General features: G+C 58.7%; 1 protein-coding gene across 4 annotated transcripts in view; it reads right to left on the bottom strand.

Annotated features, from left to right (window-relative positions):
• The window catches only part of CMIP (c-Maf inducing protein), a 204,724-nt gene that overhangs the window by 52,628 nt on the left and 132,250 nt on the right, over window positions 1–19,846 (bottom strand). For all 4 annotated transcript variants that reach the window (XM_027977658.2, XM_060397871.1, XM_042231486.2 and 1 more), the window contains one exon: window positions 15,174–15,224. In XM_027977658.2, coding sequence (XP_027833459.1) covers window positions 15,174–15,224 — 51 coding nt within the window. The remainder of the gene's footprint in view (window positions 1–15,173; window positions 15,225–19,846) is intronic.

Here is a 19,846-nt window from a genome sequence, read left to right as displayed (position 1 = left end):
AACTCGGTAGAGCCCATGGGGCCTGGGAGTCTGCACTTGGCAGCAGCTTGCACGTGAGAGCTGCGTGAACCCGGCCCTGGGGCCTGGTCTGCTCCTCCCCAGGGGGCAGGCACACTTGCTCGGTCCCTGTGACACATGGAAGGGGACACAGAGGGGTTAAGGCCTCGCCGGAGGTCACGCAGCTGGCGCTGTGGGTTATGTCCCCCACGTGGTATGTCAGAGTCCGAGCCCCTGGTGTCTGCGGCTGTGACCTTCTTTGGAAATAGGTCTTTTCAGACGCCATCAAGGGAAGATGAGGTCATGCTGGAGCAGGGTGGGTCCTCGTAAAAAGGTCAGGGGAAGACACACACAGGGAGAAGGTCAGGTGAGGACGGGGGCAGGGACGGGAGCAAGGCTCCCACCAGCAGAGGACGCTGAGCGGCACGGCAGTCCCCAGAAGCTGCAAGAAGCCGGGAAGGAACCTGCCCGCACCCTGACGTCCGAGAGATGGCACACTTTTGCTCATTCCGCCCAGTTTGTGGTCCTTTGTCACAGGAAACACACAGCTGGCGAGTGTGAGAGCAAGGCGGGCCCGGGGGGCCTGGCTCCTGGCCTCCCTGCTTCTGCTGTCTCAGCTGGCCCTTCCCATCCTTTTCTCGTGCGGAGGTGGTAGCCGGGGCCCCTGTTCCCAGCAGCCTCTCCCAGCTTACCCTTGGAATCTGCTGAGTTGTCTCTTCTTGAGCTTCCCTGGTAGCTCAGACGGTAAACAATCTGCCTGCAAGGCAGGAGACCCAGGTTCGATCCCTGGGTTGGGAAGATATCCTGGAGGAGGAAATGGCAACCCACTCCAGCATCTTGCCTGGAGTATTCCATGGACAGAGGAATCTGACGGGCTACAGTCCATGGGGTCGCAAAGAGTCAGACACAACTGAGCGACTATCACTTTCACTTTTCACTTTCTCCTCTTGGGAAAGGCCTGACCCCGTCTCTTCCTTGCTCTCTCATTGACGCCCACCCCCAGCTGATGACCTGAGCACAGAACCTCTGGTCCTGTGCTGCATCAAGGAAGGCCGGGCAGGGACGCCTATCCATTACTGCCATTGCAAGGAGCGGGCTGGACACCCAGGCAAGCGGCAGAGGGAAGTCCCGAGAGGACCTCGGCACAGGAGTCCCGGGGCAGGCTCAGCCCCACCCCTGGTTTGGCCCTCAGGTGTGTGCAGAGTGGGGCATCTCTGCATTCAGACTTCCGTTCTGCTGCTTGTGAGCTGTGCAGCCGCAGGCAAACCATACCACCTCCCTGAACCTTAGTTTCCTCATCTGCAAAATGGGGCTAAGAGGTGTGCCTGCCTCTGGCAGCTCTGACGAGATTGAATGTGGTATTTCATGCTGAACCTTCTAGGTGTTTAATAATGCTAGCCATTGGGCCAGTGGGGCATTGATAAAGATAGTTAAGCCTGGAGAGAAAATAAAGGTGACGAGAAACCTCTAAATGCCCATTGACAAGGAAACGCCTGAACTAACCATGGCTTCGTGCAAGATCACACCAGCAGCAGGAAAAAGGAACAAAGCGAGGCCAGCAGCCCTGCCGTGGACTCCAGCCCCACGAGCCACATGTGTCGGAGCACACACGCGGGTGGGCAGGGGAGGACCACGGTGGTGGTGGGTGCAGGGCACCGAGGAAGAGCTTTGGCTTCATGAAGCGTTTCAAACTGCTGCAGGAAGCCAGAGCTGTGCCGAACATTTAACTTCAAAGCAGTGAAGAGAAACACCCCCAAAGATTTCAGAAACTGGGATCATGGAGGTGGTGGGGTCCCTGTCCACAGACTCCTTAAAATTGGGCAGAACCCCACATTCTTAGAAGGAGCAGGAAAGTATCTGAGATCCTGTTCTCCTTGATTTTCCACTGTTCCAGTCGATCACTTTGTTTTTGAAATGATAAAGATGCTGACCGGAAAACCACAATCGGACAGAGCGGTGTTTGGGAGGGGACTGCTACAGAGCACGAGGGCTCATGAAGTGCTCACCGCCGGCACGGTTGTGAGCCGGGGTCCATCGTTCCACGGATTCCCTGAGCACACACCCTCCCCCCCTTAAAAGGGTACATGAATCCAGCCCACATCATACAGGCTGGCTTTTAGCCTCACCTCTGCGCCCCCCCACACCCTACCCCAGCACCCATGCCAAAACCATGACATATGGTTGGCAAACGTTTCCTGGGAAGTGGCCAGGTGATAAATACTGCAGGCTTTTCGGGCCACGCTCTGCTGTTGTAGCGTGACCAGGGGTTGGGGTGGGGTGGCTGGGTCCCCCTGAATCTCTTTTTAAAAAAAAAACCAACAGGTGATGGGCCAGTCTGTCAACCCCCAGGGGTGTCAGTTCCCGTCGTCCTCCCTGGCCACACGCCAACAGATGCAAACGTACAGAGAGCTGGGTTTTGCTCCCAGCCTTCGTTGCTTGGTCCCTCCTTTCGTTTTGCACAAAGGGCATCACGCTGTACACAGGTCTCTGCATCCACACCCTGTGGGTGGAAGCGGCCCCATATCAATTAGAATAGATTTTCCCATGCTGAGTGTTGTCGTAAGCCACCTAAAATGTCACCGGGCAAAGGCAGCGTGTACATTTAGAAAGTGAAACTCAAGCAAACAGAAGTCTTCTCTCCTGACCTCAGCCAGAGCTCTGGGCAACTCCATTGTGTGGCCTGGGCAGTGGTCACTGGGTACTGTGACTGCCACACGTCAGGGACCCGGCAGGGCGGTCCCCTGACCAGACAGCCGGACCCTTTCCAGGCACTCTGTGTCACGGAGCTCTTTTCCAGGGACCACTGCCTGCCCCCAAGGGGGGCCCCCTCGGTCCAAGAGGGTCTTCCACGGTCCCCGGGATCAAAGCCCAGCCAGCCTCCAGGCTCTCACATACCCAGAAATGTGTCTTGCTTCCCCATAACTATAAACTCAACCCAGGATGTGTTCATCACTAACAGGAAAGGCTGTCTTTGAGGAATCACCCCCGGTAGACTCAACAAATAAATTTAAAAATGCAAATACGGTACCGAGGCTGCTCCTCTTCTGCCGGGTGGGAGAGATGTCCAGAGCAAGTTTCGCTCCCCTGAAAGGCAGAGGACAGCACGGGGCTGTTTGCCTTGGGCTTGAGAAAGAGAACTCTCTATCCCAAATAAGGAGTTCCCGGGCTCGGCTTCAGGCGGTAGCATCTCGACAGGGGCCTCCGCTGTTTATTTGACTCAGAACTTTATCTGGGGCTCACAGGACTTCAAAGGCATCCGATCTGCTTGGGCCTCGTGCGGGGAGCCTCGAGGCCTGGCCAGGCTGCCTCCTCTTGGGCTGGAGCCACGGCTCCTGCTGCGAAGGGCCTTAATTTATGAGCGCCCTGGAAAAGGACCCAGCTCCCCAATTAATTCACCTGCAGTGGATCATGAGTGTTCGTGTCCAGGCAGGCAATGAAGGTGCGCTCGAATCAAAGGGGGAGGGTGTCCTCCTGAGTTCCTGAGAAGGGGGTCTTATGGGGAGCAGGAGTCACTAGCTACTTAGGCAGGCCCAGGGCAAGGTCAAGGCAGATCCGGGGTGGGACCTGGAGGGCATTCGCGGCAGTGAAATCCGAGTGGCCCACGTGGTGGAGGAGATGCTGGCAGAGGCCGTCACGAAAGACCTCAATGGTCTAAAGCTGAGAGAGACAAAGAGGAGGCTCGGGCAGGGGTCTGAGTTCTGCCTGAGGTACAGGGGAGAGTTCTTTACTCTGAGAGTCAGTTTTCTGGCCTGCAAAATGGGGACATGAAATTAAAAGACGCTTGCTCCTTAGAAGAAAATCTATGACCAACCTAGACAGAATATTAAAAAGCAGAGACATTACTTTGCCGACTAAGGTCCGTCTAGTCAAAGCTATGGTTTTTCTAGTAGTCATGTATGGATGTGAGAGTTGGACTATAAAGAAGGTTGAATGCTGCAGAATTGATGCTTTTGAACTGTGGTGTTGGAGAAGACTCTTGAGAGTCCCTTGGTCCGCAAGGAGATCCAACCAGTCCATCCTAAAGGAAATCAGTCCTGAATATTCATTGGAAGGACTGATGCTGAAGCTCCAATACTTTGGCCACCTGACAGGAAGAACCGACTCATTGGAAAAGACCCTGATGCTGGGAAAGACTGAAGGCAGGAGGAGAAGGGGAGGACAGAGGATGAGATGGTTGGATGGCCATCACCAACTCAATGGACATGAGTTTGAGCAAGCTCCAAGAGTTGGTGATGGACAGGGAGGCCCGTGTGCTGCAGCCATGGGGTCACAAACAGTCGGACACGACTGAGCCACCGAACTGAACCGAATCCTACCTCCCAGGGCCGCTGTACCGTCTCAACAGGGCAGCAGATGAAGAGGCTGGAAAACAGTAGGCACGCAGTGCGTGTCTGCTGCGCTTTCTCCCTTTCTTCGAGATACTGCAGGGGCTCTCCAACTGCGGTGTGTACCAAAATCACCTGGAAAACACACCTTGCTACATTCTCCTCCCCCACCTTCCAGTTCATGAGACAGGGGTGTGCACTGCTAGTAAGTTTCCCGATCACATAGAGGCTGCTGGTCTGAGAGTCCCACTTTGAGAACCAGTGAGCCATGGTGGATCCACTGTGGTGGAGAGGCCTAGAAGGAAATAAAGACTGCTCTAGACAGAAAGTTCATCGCAGACACTGACAGAGGCTCTGAGAGCCGACAGTCGCCAAGGGTCTGCTGCAGGCCACCACCTCCACTCAGTATCAAGTTGGTCCCGGACCTCCTGGGTGTGCTTTTCAGGTTCCACGGGCTCCTAGACATCTTTTCCAGCCCAGAGGTCAGCCAAAGGATGACCTCAGAATGGCATCCCTTCTGCCAAAGGCTGCTATCCATGCACCCGCCTGGTCCCTGCCACCTCTCCAGCCCCTAGCTGGACACAAACCACTGTGGCCTCCAGCCGCCAATGTCGGCAGGCTCCATCTGAGTGGCTTTAGGACCCTGGACAGGGGCTCTCTGTCCATTCCGGAGTTTTCTGCAAAACTACCCTTGGGGTCTAAGAGGGCAGCAGGGTGCAAACGTGGAGCCTCTGCCTTTGTCTCAGGATCAATCAGCCTCCCTCCCAAACCCCATTCCACCCAGAGAGCAGGCTGCCCCCGGGGTGTTTTCTGGTCCCCCCGTGAGGTAAGGACCTAGTCCCTCTGCGGGGCCTGCTCTTTTTGGAGGCTCTGTTTGGCTTCGTCTCTGAGCAAACAAGCAGGCAGGAGCCTCGGAGGCAAACCCAGAATGGCAGCCCCACCCTCTTGCCGAGAGCTGCCAGCCTCCCCAACTTGGGGGATCGCTGCCCACCCCCCCCCCCAGACAGACTCCAGCAGAACAGAAGGTCTTCCTGGACAAGAGACAGCCTCCCATTTACGTTTTACAGACTTATTTGAAGAAAGAGAAAGGGAGAGAAAAAAATTCTGCCTTAAACGGCAGAAAACAAATTCACCCGCAAAGCGTTTACGTGGAAGGCTTCCTTGTGTGGTGGGGTGAGTCATCAGCCCCGTCAAAGCGTGCGTGGGATGACAAGCTGAGCCCCTGGGCCCCCTCCTCGTCTGGGAGAGAGAAGCAACCCACAAATGCGCTTCTTTCCTGGCTGTGTGGCGAGCCGGCTGTCACTCGCCCCTTCTGAAGCCAGGGGAAGGCTGTCGTGTGGGCGTTGTGGGGTGTCTGATGTCCCCGAGCCCAGAGCTGGGGCAGTGCGGGGCGGGGACAGGCTTGGGGTCCCAGGGATGTGGTGCAAACGCCAATCCCCTGCTTCCTGCCCTGGGGCTCAAGCAGGTGCTTCTTCTGGGCCCCCCAGGGCTCTGCACTCTTGATCTTTTGAGTGTGACGGTCAGAGGGCTCCACAGGGGTGAGGCTATACGAGGTACCCCTCGCTGTCTCTGGTCCACGGACGATGGGCACCAGCATTGCCTGTCCTTTCTCTCAGACACTCAACTTCCCATCTGAACAATGGGGTTTCACTCAAAGATTTAGGTCCTGCCGGGCTTGACCCTTGTCTGAACGAGCTACTACAAAACCGTAAAAAGCAACGAGGTAGGTAGAGCCGAGCGCGCTGTACAAGCTTGTGTGTGAGATCAACCACGGGACGTGACAGAACGCTGAGGGAGCAAGGAACGCCCAGCGTGGGTAATGAAATCCGTGTGGGGCTTTAAAAGGAACTTTGATGACAACCTTCTGAAGGGCTCCACGAAGCTAACAGGACTGCCTCTGGGAAAAGGAACTTGAGGGAGGAGAGATTGTGCATTTCGAACCTTTCAGAATGTCCCCAAGGACTGAGTACATGTTTAGCTGTCACTGGTCTCAGCTGCCATCAGCAGGTACCTGGGGAGCGACAGGTTGAAAGGGAAGATGGCAGGAGGGAGCTGTCCGGGCTGATGGGAACCCAGGCGTCTGAGACTCAAGTGAGGACAGCAGTCAGAACCCACGCGACCCACAGATTTGCGCAATTTGTTATGTCTAAGTTACAGCTCCATTTTTTTTTAACTTAAAAGTGTTTACAGAGGTCTATGGATAGTGGCACATTTCCCCCCCCCCCCATTTTCTCTGTCCTTTTTACTATTCAGAGGAAACCTTAATAAATGCAATTTTAAATGTCCCACCTCAGCACTCCTGCATTCCATTGTCAGGTGTATAAACTGGTTTGGATCACTTTGGATAACTGCTGGGGAAGCGTCCACCAAAAGGGACCCTCTGCCTACCCAACGGCCTGACCTCAAAAGGACGTAAATGTATGTTCACTCAGAGACGTGTTTATAACAGTTCTGTTCGTAATAGCCCCAACCTGGAAATCTCTGTCTGTAACGGAATGAACAAACTAACAGTCTCTTCACTTAACGGAACACTATCGAGTGAAGCAGATCACTACTACACAGGATATTACACGTTGCACAGATAAATCTTAAAAACGTAACTTTGAGTCGAAGAAGCCAGGCATGCAGGAGTTTAGGCTGTGTGACTCCATTTACCTGAAGTTCAGGTCTGTGCCAGACAAATCCATGCTGCGGGAAGGGAGGAGAGTGGGTCCCTTGGTGGGCGGTGGGGTGCACAGGGGCCGGGGGAACTCTGTGGGGAGGGGGGGATCCAGGGAGGCGGTCACATTCTTTGTATCAATCTGGGCAGTTACAAGATCAATTCTATAAGCACCTGCGGCATTTTTAGCCAGTAGTATCGCTTGGTCTGTGTACTTTTCTACATGTATGCCATCCCTTCAATGAAAACACAGACCAAATCGCTCTACGCTGATTCCAAAGAGACCTCTGGTTGAGGAAGGGCCTGATGCTCACTGGGGCTTCTGTGCCTCCGTGGGCTCAGACAGGGGACTAGGCCACCCACCCTCTCCATGCCCAAGGTGGTGCCCCCTTCTGCCAAACGAAGCGGGTTGGAGACCCACCAAACACCCAGGGTTCAAATCTCAGCTCCGCCTAGTTCTGGCTGTGGACGAGCTCCCCGGCCCTCTCCGCTCCCCCTTCCAAATGAACCTGCCTTTGAGAAGACTGGCAGAGAGCGTCCACTGGAGCCCCCAGCACGGCCCCAGGCACTAGCAGGCACCTAGTAACTGTTCTCTGCGGTTACCGTGAGGAAAGCCCACAAGAGCATGAGCTCTCCTCCCCAGGGCACCCTGCCCTCCGCCACTTGTTAGCTTCAATCCCTGAAGCTTCCCACGTTATTACTTTCAGGGCCCCTGATGGCCCACCAGGGGCCAGGAGCTGCGGCTGCGAGTCGCTGGAGACCGTGGCCTCCCGTGGGTTGTGATGAGCGCAGGTGCAGAGGCGGCCTGGCTGGACTCGCCTCGGGAAGGGCCTCTGCTCCCCGGGGTCGGCTCTGCCACTGGGGCACCTCCTGCTGGGCATCCCCTGCAGTCTTGGACGGTGATGGGCCCCCTGCCTCACGGCGGGGGAGCCCCCCTTTCACGGTTCTCTGTGGAATCCCTCTGATCCCTCTTAGGAAGTCACAAAGCCCTCTTTGACCAAGTGCCAGAAACTAATCTGGACGGAATTCTTGCCTCTTGGATCTGGAGGAAGCCGACCTGTGGCTGGGCCTGTGAAAGGACCAAAGAGGCCACTCCCAGCCATTCCCAACCTGCTCCCCACCCTGGCCTCACCTTCCCACTCAAGGGGCAGGACGGCCGGCACTCACGACCCCGCTGGGCAGCTCGGCAAAGGCTCCTGAGAACACACCTCAAAGAGGCACGGGCTGGAGCCGACGGGACTGGACGTGGATTCCCAGTCGCACCGCCGCCACAGGCCCGGGAGGTCACTGAGGCAGGGGTCGGGGGGAGCTTTCGCTCCGTCTGTTAACTCAGGGTGACCCCCAGGGGCTGCGTGGAGAGGGGTCTGCCCGGGGGGGTGCAGTGACTGCTTAGTGCCGCCTGCCTGGGGCTCCCTGGGGGGGTGGCACGCGCGCGGTTTCCACGAGCCTTCTTTCTTCCAGAGCCCGTCTTCTGGAAACTATCTACACGAAGGGAACGAGACCTCGGTCACTAGAAAAGAGTAACTACCCTGACCGTGCGCCTATTCACACGGTGGGTGCCATTTCTAAGTTCTCTGCTGCTGTTAACCCGTGTGACTCTCATAGCAACCTAAGAGGCTTGGTCTTAATGTGACCCCCACTGAGTTCAGGAGGAAAACAAGAGGTCCATGGCGGAAAGGAGCCAGTCCAGGGGTCCCACGGCCCACGGGGGAGGTGGAGCCAGGGTTGGAACCTGGGCAGTCCAGGGCTAGAAATGTTTCCCTTGAGGGTGAATTAGCAATATGTGGAAAGAGTCACACACAAAAATACACCTCTACTGCCTGTCTAGCACCCACTGCTCTGGAAATCTGTCCTGAGAGAGGAGTTCTAAAGAAGTGAAAGCCTGGCTACGATGGAAAGTCATGACTTCACTGTCTGTAATTGAGGAGAATGGGCACTGACCAAGTGCCCAACAGCAGGCCCTGTGGTCAGCTGTGCATGACCTCCTCACAGGTGTGACGGACACGCTGACACGCCTAAGGACCTGGCCACGGCTTTCAGGAGGCTGTGCAAAGGGAGACAGAGCCTGGAAGGGCATCGGGGGGTGAGACCAGGGAGCAGGGGGGCCACTGGTCTCACTGTGGCCATAAGGGTGCCTTCACCATGACTAAAGGGGGGAGCAGGTGGCGGGGCAGGGGGGTAGGCTGCGTGGAAACAGCAGGAGGGGAGCACGGGTCGCCACCTCCCCTCCAGACACGTCGAGCCCAGACACACCCAGGAGCCTGTGGCGCAGGGCCCAGAGCCAGGAGCCAGGTGCAGGCGAGCGTGTAAGCAGCTGGTCCTGAGCATGACCTTCCGGGGCCAGGCCCAGGGGGTCTGCCATGTCCCAGAAAATCAGGTCTTCCGTGAGAAGCAGGGGATTGCCATCAGAGGTTAATTCACGTAATCCTCTTGGTGACGGCTGTGAGGCTCAGAGAAAAATGTAAAGCTCTCATGAAACGCCCCTGGCACACGAGGCGTGAGGGCAGACAGGCAACGGGGACGCTGCGGAGCAAAGCCCGCAGGTTTGAGGGGGGAGCTGCCGGTGCGTGTGCGCATCTGTGTGCACACGCGTGTGCAGTGCGAGCCCCGCTCCCAGTGGCTACACGCCCAGGTGCTGGAGCCACACCTGTGTTTGAGCCCCAGCTCTGCCATCAAGAGCTGCGGGCCCTTGAGCCAGCGTGTTAGCCTCTCGGCCTCGGTCTCTGCATCTGGGAGACGGGGAAACGGGAGGCTGAGGCCCCTTCTTGGGGCTGCGGGGATCCCCCAGGGTGCCGAGCAAGGTGCTAGCACTGGCTGGGCACAGGAGGAGCACCCTGGGCAGGGTGGCGGGGCTGGACTTGGCCTTGGCATGCGTGTCGAGAATGCACGCTCCGGGGTCTGCAGTGAGCACAGCATGGCATCTAAGGGCCAGGCTGGGACTAGAAGTGGCTCCCCACTACCTGGGAGGAAGGTCAGAGTTGGGGGTGAGGGTCCTACCCTTCCTCCCAGGTTCCCGGCAGGGAGAGCATGAGCTCGGGGCCTTCTGTCCCTCTGACCTGGCTCCTGGGGACCCTGCCACCTGCCGGGCCTCTCTCCTTGCATGGGAACAGGGGTGAAGGGCCAGCTTTTCCAAGAGGGTGCCCAGTGGGAGCGGGAACCCAGGCTCTCAGCCCCACATCCAGCAACCCCAGTTCCTCACCTAACCACTGGGGGCCCTCACAGGGGCTCAGCCCGGGGCCTGGTGTGGAAGCTGGATCGTGATACCATGAAGAGCAGCTGTCCTTGGCAATGGGCTTCATCCCCTGCATCCCTTCATCCATGAGACCGGGGAGCTGGGACCATGCAGAACCACTCTAGCAGGCGTTACTGACAGGGGCACTCCCAGCCAGGCAGTGCCCTCCGAGGACAGATTGCCGCCCCCCACCCCGATCTTACAGACACTCCATGGGGGGCCCTGTGAGGGCTAGTGAGTACACACTGGTTGCTCTGACCAGGGCGTGTGTGGTGGCGCTCTCACAGCTCTGGCAGGGCAGCCCGTCTTCACATGGGCCCGTGAGCGAGGTGCCACTTAGTGATCTTCCCATTTCACAGATGAGAAAACTGAGGCCCCAGTAAACACCCCCGGCACCCAATGTACTCAAAACACAGTCTCCCTGCAGCACACATGCACACACAGGCACAGACCCCACCTTCTTCTCGACCCACCTACTCTGTCCAGCAGAGGGGCAGGCCCTGGACAGGGGTAACTGAGCAGCGGTGGCCGCCTCAGGGGCTGGGGAAATTTTGCTCAGGGATGCAGGCGGTGGGCAGCCGGCCGGGGAGGATGGGGACCTGGACTGGGATTTCCCCAGCTTCCCCGGGGGGCGGGGGGGGGGGGGGAGGAAATCACCTTGGTTTTCAAGACTTCTAGGCAGTGGCCCAGGAACCCCACCTCAGGAACGGAAAAGTTGTTTTTCGGAGCTGGAGGCACCAGAAGTGCCAGCTGCACGATGCAGGCGTATCATGCTTCTCAGGGCTCCTTCAGGGCAGCTTAGAGCGCGTCTCCCCCCAGCCCGGTCCTCAGGGCCTGTGGTCCAGGCCCTGGCGCACCTGGACGGGTCTGTCCCACACAGCTCGAGCAGTGGGCCTCTCGCCTCGAACCCAGGGACCAGCCAGTCTCCTCCCAGCTTTGCAAACACACCCCAGACCCGCCCACCTGAAGCACACCCTGGCTCTATCCCATAGACCCGGCCTGGTCCCTCCTGGCCTTGTGAGCAGGACAGGCCTGGCCCCTCAGAGCCTGACGTGCAGGGACAGGCCCGTGTCCACAGGACAGGGCTTCCAAGTGCATCTGAGACAGAAACGAGGCCTCATTAACCCAGGACGACTGTTTATGCTTCCACACCCCCAGGGATAGGCCTCAGGGGCCAAACCCCCCAAACCCAGCAGGGTAGGGCCGGCCTCTCCAGGGAGCCTCAGTGACACTCACTGCTCTGCTCCGGAGCACCCTGGGGGGCTGGCTGCCACCCCAGCCCGCTCCTGTTGGCTCCTGTCCTCCTCCTCCGGGCCCCGGTGCCTCCCCCACACACCCCGCACCTCCCTGACCCGCCCGCCCCAGAGCGGGAGGCCAGGAGGAACAGCAGAGCTGCCTGCAGCCTGGAGGGGGCAGGGAAAGAGGCCCAGAGCCGGGGACGTTGAGGGTCGGCCCGTCTCCTTCTGGGGGCTTTGGAATCTTGGACAAGTGGCTCAGAGTCCCTCACTTGCAAACATCAACAACAGCGGACCATTTGGTAAGCTGAGATGACGCTCAAAGCCCAGTGCCCCTCGGAGGAAACGCTCCCCGTAGGCTGGGACGGTCGGGGTGCGCTGGAGAGCAGCGCTGAGGCCAGAAGAGCAGCGGGACCCCCAGGATGGAGAGAGGCAAGGACGTCACACGGGTGTTGTTCTCGGACTCTGCCTGTTCCACAGCGCACCTGGAGGTCAATTCTCGAGACGTGGTTCTCAAGCTTTTTTTCCCCTTTTTTTCATTACGGTTCCCCTAAGGAGCCTTTTAAGACACTTCCATCCCAGTCCGTCCTGATCCCATTGAGGTTAAATTCTAGAAAACAAGATTCTCTTGAGTAGACTAAACTATATTCTCTACGCACCGCTGGAATAACTAGGCATTTTTAAGCCCCAAACACTGATTCCAGCCCCCTTGGAGGCAGTGCCACACCTGTGGAGAGTGCCCTGGGAGGGCCCCAGTACTGCTGCGTAAAGACTCCATAAAGCTACGGGACACAGCAGGTAAGAGGCAGCACTCTTCACAAGCAGAAGAACTTCCCTATGTCGCCCTGCAGCCACAGCACGCACATGCATGGGGTGTAAGGGGAAACAATAAATACAGCGTTTAGAGAATTAAAAGCTCAAGCTGAGGCTGTGGGATTTCGAATGTCCTTAATTTTGATGTTCTATTGATTTCAAGTTAAAGGCAGAGAAAAGCAAAGGAAAGAAAAATCCCCAACGGCCGGTGGCAAATACGGAGGAGAGAGCGGCGGTATCAGGCAAGAGAACCAGGACACAACCTGAGCGGGGCTGAGCAGCCAAAGCGCAGGATCGGGCGCAGGTGGCTTGGGCCCCGGATCCACGCTGGAGCCTGCTGTGCGACCACGCGCAAGTCGCTGGACCTCTCTGAGCCCTCACGTGTGCTGAATGACAAGGAGCAGGAAGCGCCAAGACATGCCCCATGCGCCGCAGATACTCAGCAGCTGCATCTTACGGGATGAACCTTTGCTGAATCTATGCAAACCACAAGACGGATCAGCTACAGAGCCGGGATTCAGACCCCGGGTCTCTTGGCTCATTTCACCAGCCAGCAGTCCCTCAACACCTGATGTTTCTTTGCCATTTTATAAGGAAGGGGAGAATGCCTCCCTTCAGTCTCTTCAACACTGAGCACTGAGCGCAGAGTCCCCGGGAGCGACATCAGGCTGCAGCCACTGAGACGTCACTGCCCCCTGGCGGCAGCACACCTAAATTACCCGGGGCGGGGGGTCAAAGGGGGCGATCACCAGCACCGCATCTGTGCTGCGCTCCAGGGACTGCAGCCCACCAGGCTCCTCTGCCCACGGGACTCTCTAGGCAAGAATGCGGGAGTGCGCTGCCATGCCCTCCTCCAGGGGATCTTCCCAACCTGGGGATCAAACCCAGGTCTCCTGAATTGCAGGCGGATTCTTTACCATCTGAGCCACCAGGGAAACCCTACACACTCCTAAGCCTATGACAAGAAGTGCTTAAACAGTGAGAACACAGGTCGCCATCCATCACTGGGCAAAAGGACCACTCACTACTGGGCATCTGTTGATTCCTTGACACCCTGACCTCAGTATGCTTGCTTTTGTTTTTTGGGATGAACACGTACATACTGCTGTATTGAAGAGGGATAACCAACAAGGAGCCAGCAAACAAATAAATAAAACAACGCTATAGGAAAATAATAAATAAAATTTAACTGATTTAACAACCATTAACAAACCAACCACCGCCAAAATGGAACAGACATCCAGGTCTTGATGAGAACTGCTAGAAGCCCAGGGCTCCCCATTTCGGTATCTGCTCAACCAACTGTCTGAACCCCACACGTGCCTGAATTCATGCATTTCGAGCTTGTCACCTTTAAATCAACCTCTGGCTGTCAAAGTCTCCCGAAGCGCCACTTTCCACACCTACCATCTTAGTCATCGCTTGTGGCTGCGTAGAATTCACACACGTCACAAGCGCTGCCTTTCAGGAGTTCCCAGAGATTCCGGAAAGCGCTGGAGACAAGTGGACCAGGGCAAGGCGACAAGCAGAGGGGAATCCATTCAAGACCACCTCTTCCTTGACACTGACCTTGGCCACCTGTTCAGAGAGACATTTCCCCAACATGCTGGGCGGGCAGTAAGTCTCCATCCTGAGCTAAGAGAAAGCAAGGTGCTCACTCACTGAGGACTCACGAGGAAAACACGCACGAGAGGAAGAACAGAAGAGGGAAGCTCTGAGCAGGCAGCTGCTGCTGTCCACGGCAACAGGGCAGCCTCTCCTCGCAGGGACATCACACTGCCTGTATTCCTCTCTCCCGCGACTGGTCTGGCGTTCACCTCCCAGGGCCCGCCGGCAGGTCCTGATGTAGGCCCCGCCTGTCCCGGGACACCTGGCTGCAGGATCAGGCCTCAGAGAGGATGTCCCTGCAGACATCAAGGTCTCAGCAGCACCTGCCGTGCCACAAACGGCTGCCTCCCAGGGCCTTCCGCCTGCGTTCAGGAAGCCCCAGGAATGGGTGAGGCTTGGGTCTGAACCCAGCTCCGGGCTTGTACCAGCTGCGGGAGCTGGGCTCAGGTCTGGCCTTGCCTTCCCCACGGAGAAAATGGGAGCAATGATAACGAGCAGCCTGACAAGGGTCAAAGAGGCACAAGGCAGCAGGCGCTCGGTAAACGCCAGTCTCTTCCCTGTACAGCCCCAGCTTGGAGACTCAGGCTCAGCCTCGGAGACAGCCACCCAGGCACAAGCGAGAGGCCCTGCCACTGTCGGGGGGTGGGGGGTGGGGTGGGGGGCCGTCTAGAGGACCTGGAATGTCAGTTTCCAGGGCTGGGTTTCTGTCCTCTGCCCAATTGCGACGAGAGCCCCTCCAAAGGCGTGACAAGAATGCTAAGTGTCCCCTGGTCCTCCCCACACGACACACGGCCTCAAACCCCGCCCAGGGCCAGCCGCTCAGCCCCACTGCACTCCAGCTTACTATAAAGGTTGGGGACCATCCCATGCAGAGCTAGAACCCGAAAATCAGACCAAAGAACCAGAGAGTGGAAAGGAAGGGAAGCCTGCGGAAATACAGCTGGACTTCTACATCTCTGATAAACTGTCCTCTGCTGCTAACTTCAGAAGTTACTTTCAACTCATCACTTGGACTCCCTCAAGTCCTGCCCCCCGATGCTGCTCAGGTGAGCTCCTGTTCTGAGAGCAAGCGGGTCTACGATCCTTCTGGAAGCTGGCATGCCGCGAGGTTCCCAGGCAAAGTCAGGGGCCAACTGGGCAGAGACACAGCTTTGGCACTGCAAGGGGGCAAAGTATCAACCATCCCAGAGGGAGGTAGGGGCTTTCGGACAACAGGGCAAAGCACCCAGGAGGTGGGAGACTCCTGCTCTCCAGCCTCCGGGTGACAGAGTGGCACCTCGAATGAGCAACGAGCCAGGACTCACCTTCCACTGCAGAGAATGGAACCACTGGTCTCGCAGGTAGCTGTTGGCGGCCTGCAACGAGAAGAGGACAGTGGGGGTCAGTCACTGGCCGGCAGCATCTCAGAGCATTTTACAGGCCAGCATGAGGTCCTGCACCAGGCTGTACCCCTCGTGTGTAAAACCAACCCGGAAGCGGTCACCTGGTGGACTTGTCTGAAGTAAGACACTGCCCTCGCCTACCGCTTATTCTGTTGGGCAGATGATGGTGGCTGCAAGAGCTTCAACAGCACACATTATGTCAGCTTCCTCAGGACCAGAGAAGGGGCCGGGATGAGTGGGGAAGAGGCATGGGGTGAGGGGGTGATGGGGATGAGCCGCCTGGGTGCTCCGGGCGCCAGGCATTTGCCATCCATGTAATCTGTCCTCCGAGGTGGGCAACGCTCTGTCTCACAAAGGGAAAAACTGAGACCCTGAACGATCACCGTCAACTGACCGCATTTAAGCCCGCAGCCTGTCTTCCAAGCCTGTGGGTTTAACCACTGCACCCCCTGCCAACTGCAGACAGCCACAGTAAAGACCAGGCAGTCTTGGCCTCAGGCAGAACTAGTGGATGTTACACATCCCCGTTCGGGGAGCTCGGCCTTCCGTGACTGACACCACGCCAGCTGCGAGCCTCCGGGCCACTCGGGGCCAGACAGCTCTCACCCCCGATTCCAGCACGTCTGCTGATGACAAGGGCAGTATTCACGGCGGGTCTGCCAGGTGCTGGACGCTAGCACCTCATCCGGCTAGCGGCCGGACGAGCTCATCTCGTCCTTAAGTCAACCCCGGGGAGCAGGCACTGCGGGCCGTGGTGCACACGAGGAAACTGAGGCTCAGGAGGTTGAACTCATCCCCCAGGGGCTCACAGGCAGCAGCGGTGGGGGGCCAGGGCCTGGACCCAGCGGTCTGACTCACGGTGAAACCACAGTGTGACAGCATCTCAGTCTGCCACTGGCCACACCCAAGGCAGAAACGTAGCGCTGGTCCCCTGACTGAGCCCCAGCCCACTGTTCCGAGCGGCCGACTCTGATGGGCAAGAACTCTGACAAAGGCCAGCGCATCTCTCCAGGCAGGAATGCCTGCCTTCTCTCCCTGAGCCACAGGCACACACATGCACAAATGCACCCCGCGTGTGCATCCTGGGGTCACTTTCATTCAAGGAGACTCAGCACTTACAAATGAGCTCCCCTGATCCCCGGCAAACCACAGATGAAACCCCAGCTGCTCGCTCAGGCCAGTTTGGGAAAGTCTCTGAGCTGCAGCAAATGAACCAGCTCAGTGGCCCGTGGAGCTGGGAATCGGGCTTCCGCGGGCAAGCTCGGGGACACACCTGAAACCCCGAGCGGCTCCACACGAGCACCTGGGGGCAATGTGAGCCTGTGCTCCTGCTCCGAGTGGGGCAGTAGGCTGGGGGACTCCCTGCGTGGGACGCAGGAACCTCTGCAGTAGCTGAGTCTCCAGAAGCCCCGGGTTCAAGGCCCCTGAGGACCCAAAGCCTGTGACACCTGACTGGGGCAGGGCAGGCTGAGGGAGAGTCTGCCACGGGGCCCAGCAGCCCCCTTGGAGGGCCCGTGGGGGTCACCTGCCGGTGCTGTGGTCTCAGGATGGGGCGTGGCGGCAGGGTGACCCTACCACCTGCTCTCTGTACCACTGGGCCCCTGGGAACCAGGCTGGGGAACCCGAAGGCGCCGTGCTGGTGAAGGTAGAGGCTCTGGTCAGGGCAAGGCCCCCACCCTGCAAACAAAAGGGTGGGCCACAAGTTTGCGCCAGGAGAGGGAAAGCGACCTGTGTGACACCCTGGCAGTCGCGACCCCCGTCTCGATGCTAGAGACAGGGAGGCCACAGCAAGAGCAGGCCCTCCTGCTCCTTCCTCCGGCTGGCTGAGTTTCAAGGAAGGACAGAGGCTGCGGGGGGACATCCGGAATCCCAGGGAGGGCAACTCAAGGCGCCATCCGGGGGAAGGCAGCATGGAGGCCCCCAGCCCCACCGCCGGGCACCCAGGGCGCATCTCTGCATCCTGAGGGTCTGTCCGAGGAGCCGGGGCCCAGCCTGGGAAAGAGGCCCTGGAGGCAGGCTCTGGCGGGCGCCGGCCTCTCCTGGCGATAAATCTTTCGAATCATGCAAGGGCCTCGTTCCAGGCAAATTCTGCCTAATTTCCTCTTCGAAAGTTGCCAAGTTCCCTCTCATTGTTGTATTGTCTGGAGAGGTGAGAAAAACAGCCAAGGGTGCGTGGTGGGTGACTGTTCCCAGGTTCGCCCTCCCCGCCCCACTTCTTAGGGGAAAAAACAGCACGTGCTGTGCAGCCGGAAAAGGTCTCTCTCTCTGGCTTCCAGTAAGGAGGGCACCCGCCCTGTCCTGCCCCGGCTGCCAGCGTTTGGGGTAAACAGTGGTCTGGCCTCCCCGGGGGCTTTCAGGAATGTCACTGAGATGAGCCGGTCTTGGAAACAGTTTCAGAACACAGCAGCACTCTCGAGAAAGCGGGGTACGGTGGGGAGGGTCCCCTTGCTCCTGGTCTCGCCTGAAACCTTGTTGTCCGAGCAGTGGGCTTTGTCCACTTCTCATCAGTGACTGGACAGCCACTGGGGAGGCAGAGATCCCTGGGAGATGATCCGGGTCTTCATCTCTGCTCCACGACGCCACGGGCCGGCAAGGAGCGCCCACCTCCCCCCCGCCCGGCACCATTCATGGGCTCACGGAGTTACTCCTCACAATGAAATGCCAGCAGACAGGGCATTAGGGGAAGGAAGAAGATAAACAGGTCCTTTCTGCACCTGGGACTCTAATAACATGCCATTAGGGAGCTCACCCTGAAACACAAAGCATCCACAGACACGCCGGTCGGACCCAGGCTGGAGGGCGGGCGCCTTTGTCTGCTGACTCAACGTGCTGGCGTGTTGCTCGGCGTCTCTGAGCAGGGGAGGACATCTGCCTGAGAGCGCTTGTCCTTTGTTTTTTAATATTCATTTGCTTATTTATCTGGCTGCATCAGGCCTTAGTTGCAGAAGGCGGGATCTTTTTCTTCCTTTTAGCTCCGGCCTGAGGGTCTTCTGTCCGTGGCATGCAGCATCCAGCTCTCTGACCAGGGATGGAAGCCGGCCCCCCTACCTAGGAGGCCTGGAGTCTTAGCCACTGGACCACCAGGGAAGGCCCCTGAGAGCATTCCTGAACCTTCCCTGAACTCAGGTCAGTTCCCAGGGGGTCTCAGTGAGGCACCGGCTCAAATTCTCACAAAGCAGCTACATAAGGATGAGGGGTAGGGAGTGGAGAGGGGAAAAAAAACAGAGAGCGGAAGAGAGACTTAGGTCAGGACACACAGAGAGAAAGGGCTGAGGGGCAGAGAGGCCTGGAGAAAGACCCCAGGGGGGAAAGCAGAGAGTGAGGTACATCAAGGGACAGAGACAGGGGAGGGGAGGGAAGTATCAGAGACAGAGAGCCTGCACAGGAGGTGGGCAGGGACCCCCAGACACCGCCCCGCCACAGAGACGCGCCACAGGACGGACTCCTATGTGGGGAGGCAGGGGAGCTGGGGGCCCGCAGGCCGCCTGCGCTGAGGCTGTTCCCACGGGGGCAGCAGGGGTCGGGATGACAAGTCCTGGGGTCTCAGCCCTGGTGTGTGGATCGGAGCCATTTGCAGAGCCGAGCCACTGGCACCAACCAGCACCACCGGCACCTGGACGTCCTGAGCACCCAGAGCACAGCTGGTGGACAGAGGAGCCGCCCTCCCGATTCATTAACTCGGACCTAAGTGCAGGTGACCCTGTGCGTCTGGCAGCATGCTGTGGCATGGTCTTGATCCCCAGCGCCCCTCACCGCCGTGCTCGGCCCCCACCCCCCACCTCCGCTGGGGCACAGGGACTGCCGCCGCAGCCCTGCTCTGGGCCCGTCCTGTGACTCTGGACAAGCCCCCAGGCAGGGGATCCCGCTGACCAGCAGCAGAGCCTGTGCGGGGCGCCCTGCCCGCCACCTCAGGGGCCGCCCCGTCACCGCATGGGCCCGCAGCCTGCAGCCCAGCCCTGCGGCGCCTCAAGCCCACTTAGACAATCGGGCGGCCTCTTGCCACACGTGAACCACAGGAGGGCGAGGAGGAGGGGACGACACGGGGGAAGCAAGCTCCCCGAGGACGGCGGGGCTGCACCCACCTGGCTACCGCCTCGGCCCGCCCACCCTGGCCAGCCCGGCCCAGGAGCACTGACAGGAGGCCCCCGCGGGATCAAAGGGACACTCGGGTGATGCCCGGCGCCCCGCATCCTCCAAGCGCCCTGCCCCTCTGTCTGCGGGTCCCTCCTCGGGGCACACTGCCCGCTCCAGCCCCAGAGCACTGGAAGATGCCCCTGCCGGGGGCAGGGCAATTACAAGGCTTCCCTTGGGCTTGCCCGCCTGGGGGGCTCACGGCCAGCAGACCGGTCCCTCAACTGTCCCCCCGCCTCTCAGGAGCTCTTGGCAGCTGCCTGCGGCCCTCAGAAGGGCACTGCGGCTACCTTGCTCGGCTGACATGACCTGTGGGGCCTGCAACCCCACAACTCTGGGCACGTGTTTAGGGCCTACACTGCCACGCCCTCCTGTCCACGGCAGGGAACGCCTGCCCCGACACTCCCAGGCTTCGCACCCCCCCTTCCCTCTGCCCACAGTGGGTGTCCCATCCCGGCATACTC

The sequence above is a fragment of the Ovis aries genome, chromosome 14 (assembly GCF_016772045.2).
Source record: "Ovis aries strain OAR_USU_Benz2616 breed Rambouillet chromosome 14, ARS-UI_Ramb_v3.0, whole genome shotgun sequence".
NCBI classification, from domain to species: domain Eukaryota; kingdom Metazoa; phylum Chordata; class Mammalia; order Artiodactyla; family Bovidae; genus Ovis; species Ovis aries.
Note: the sequence above shows the minus strand (reverse complement) of the source record. Positions and strands in the feature narration are given on the sequence as shown.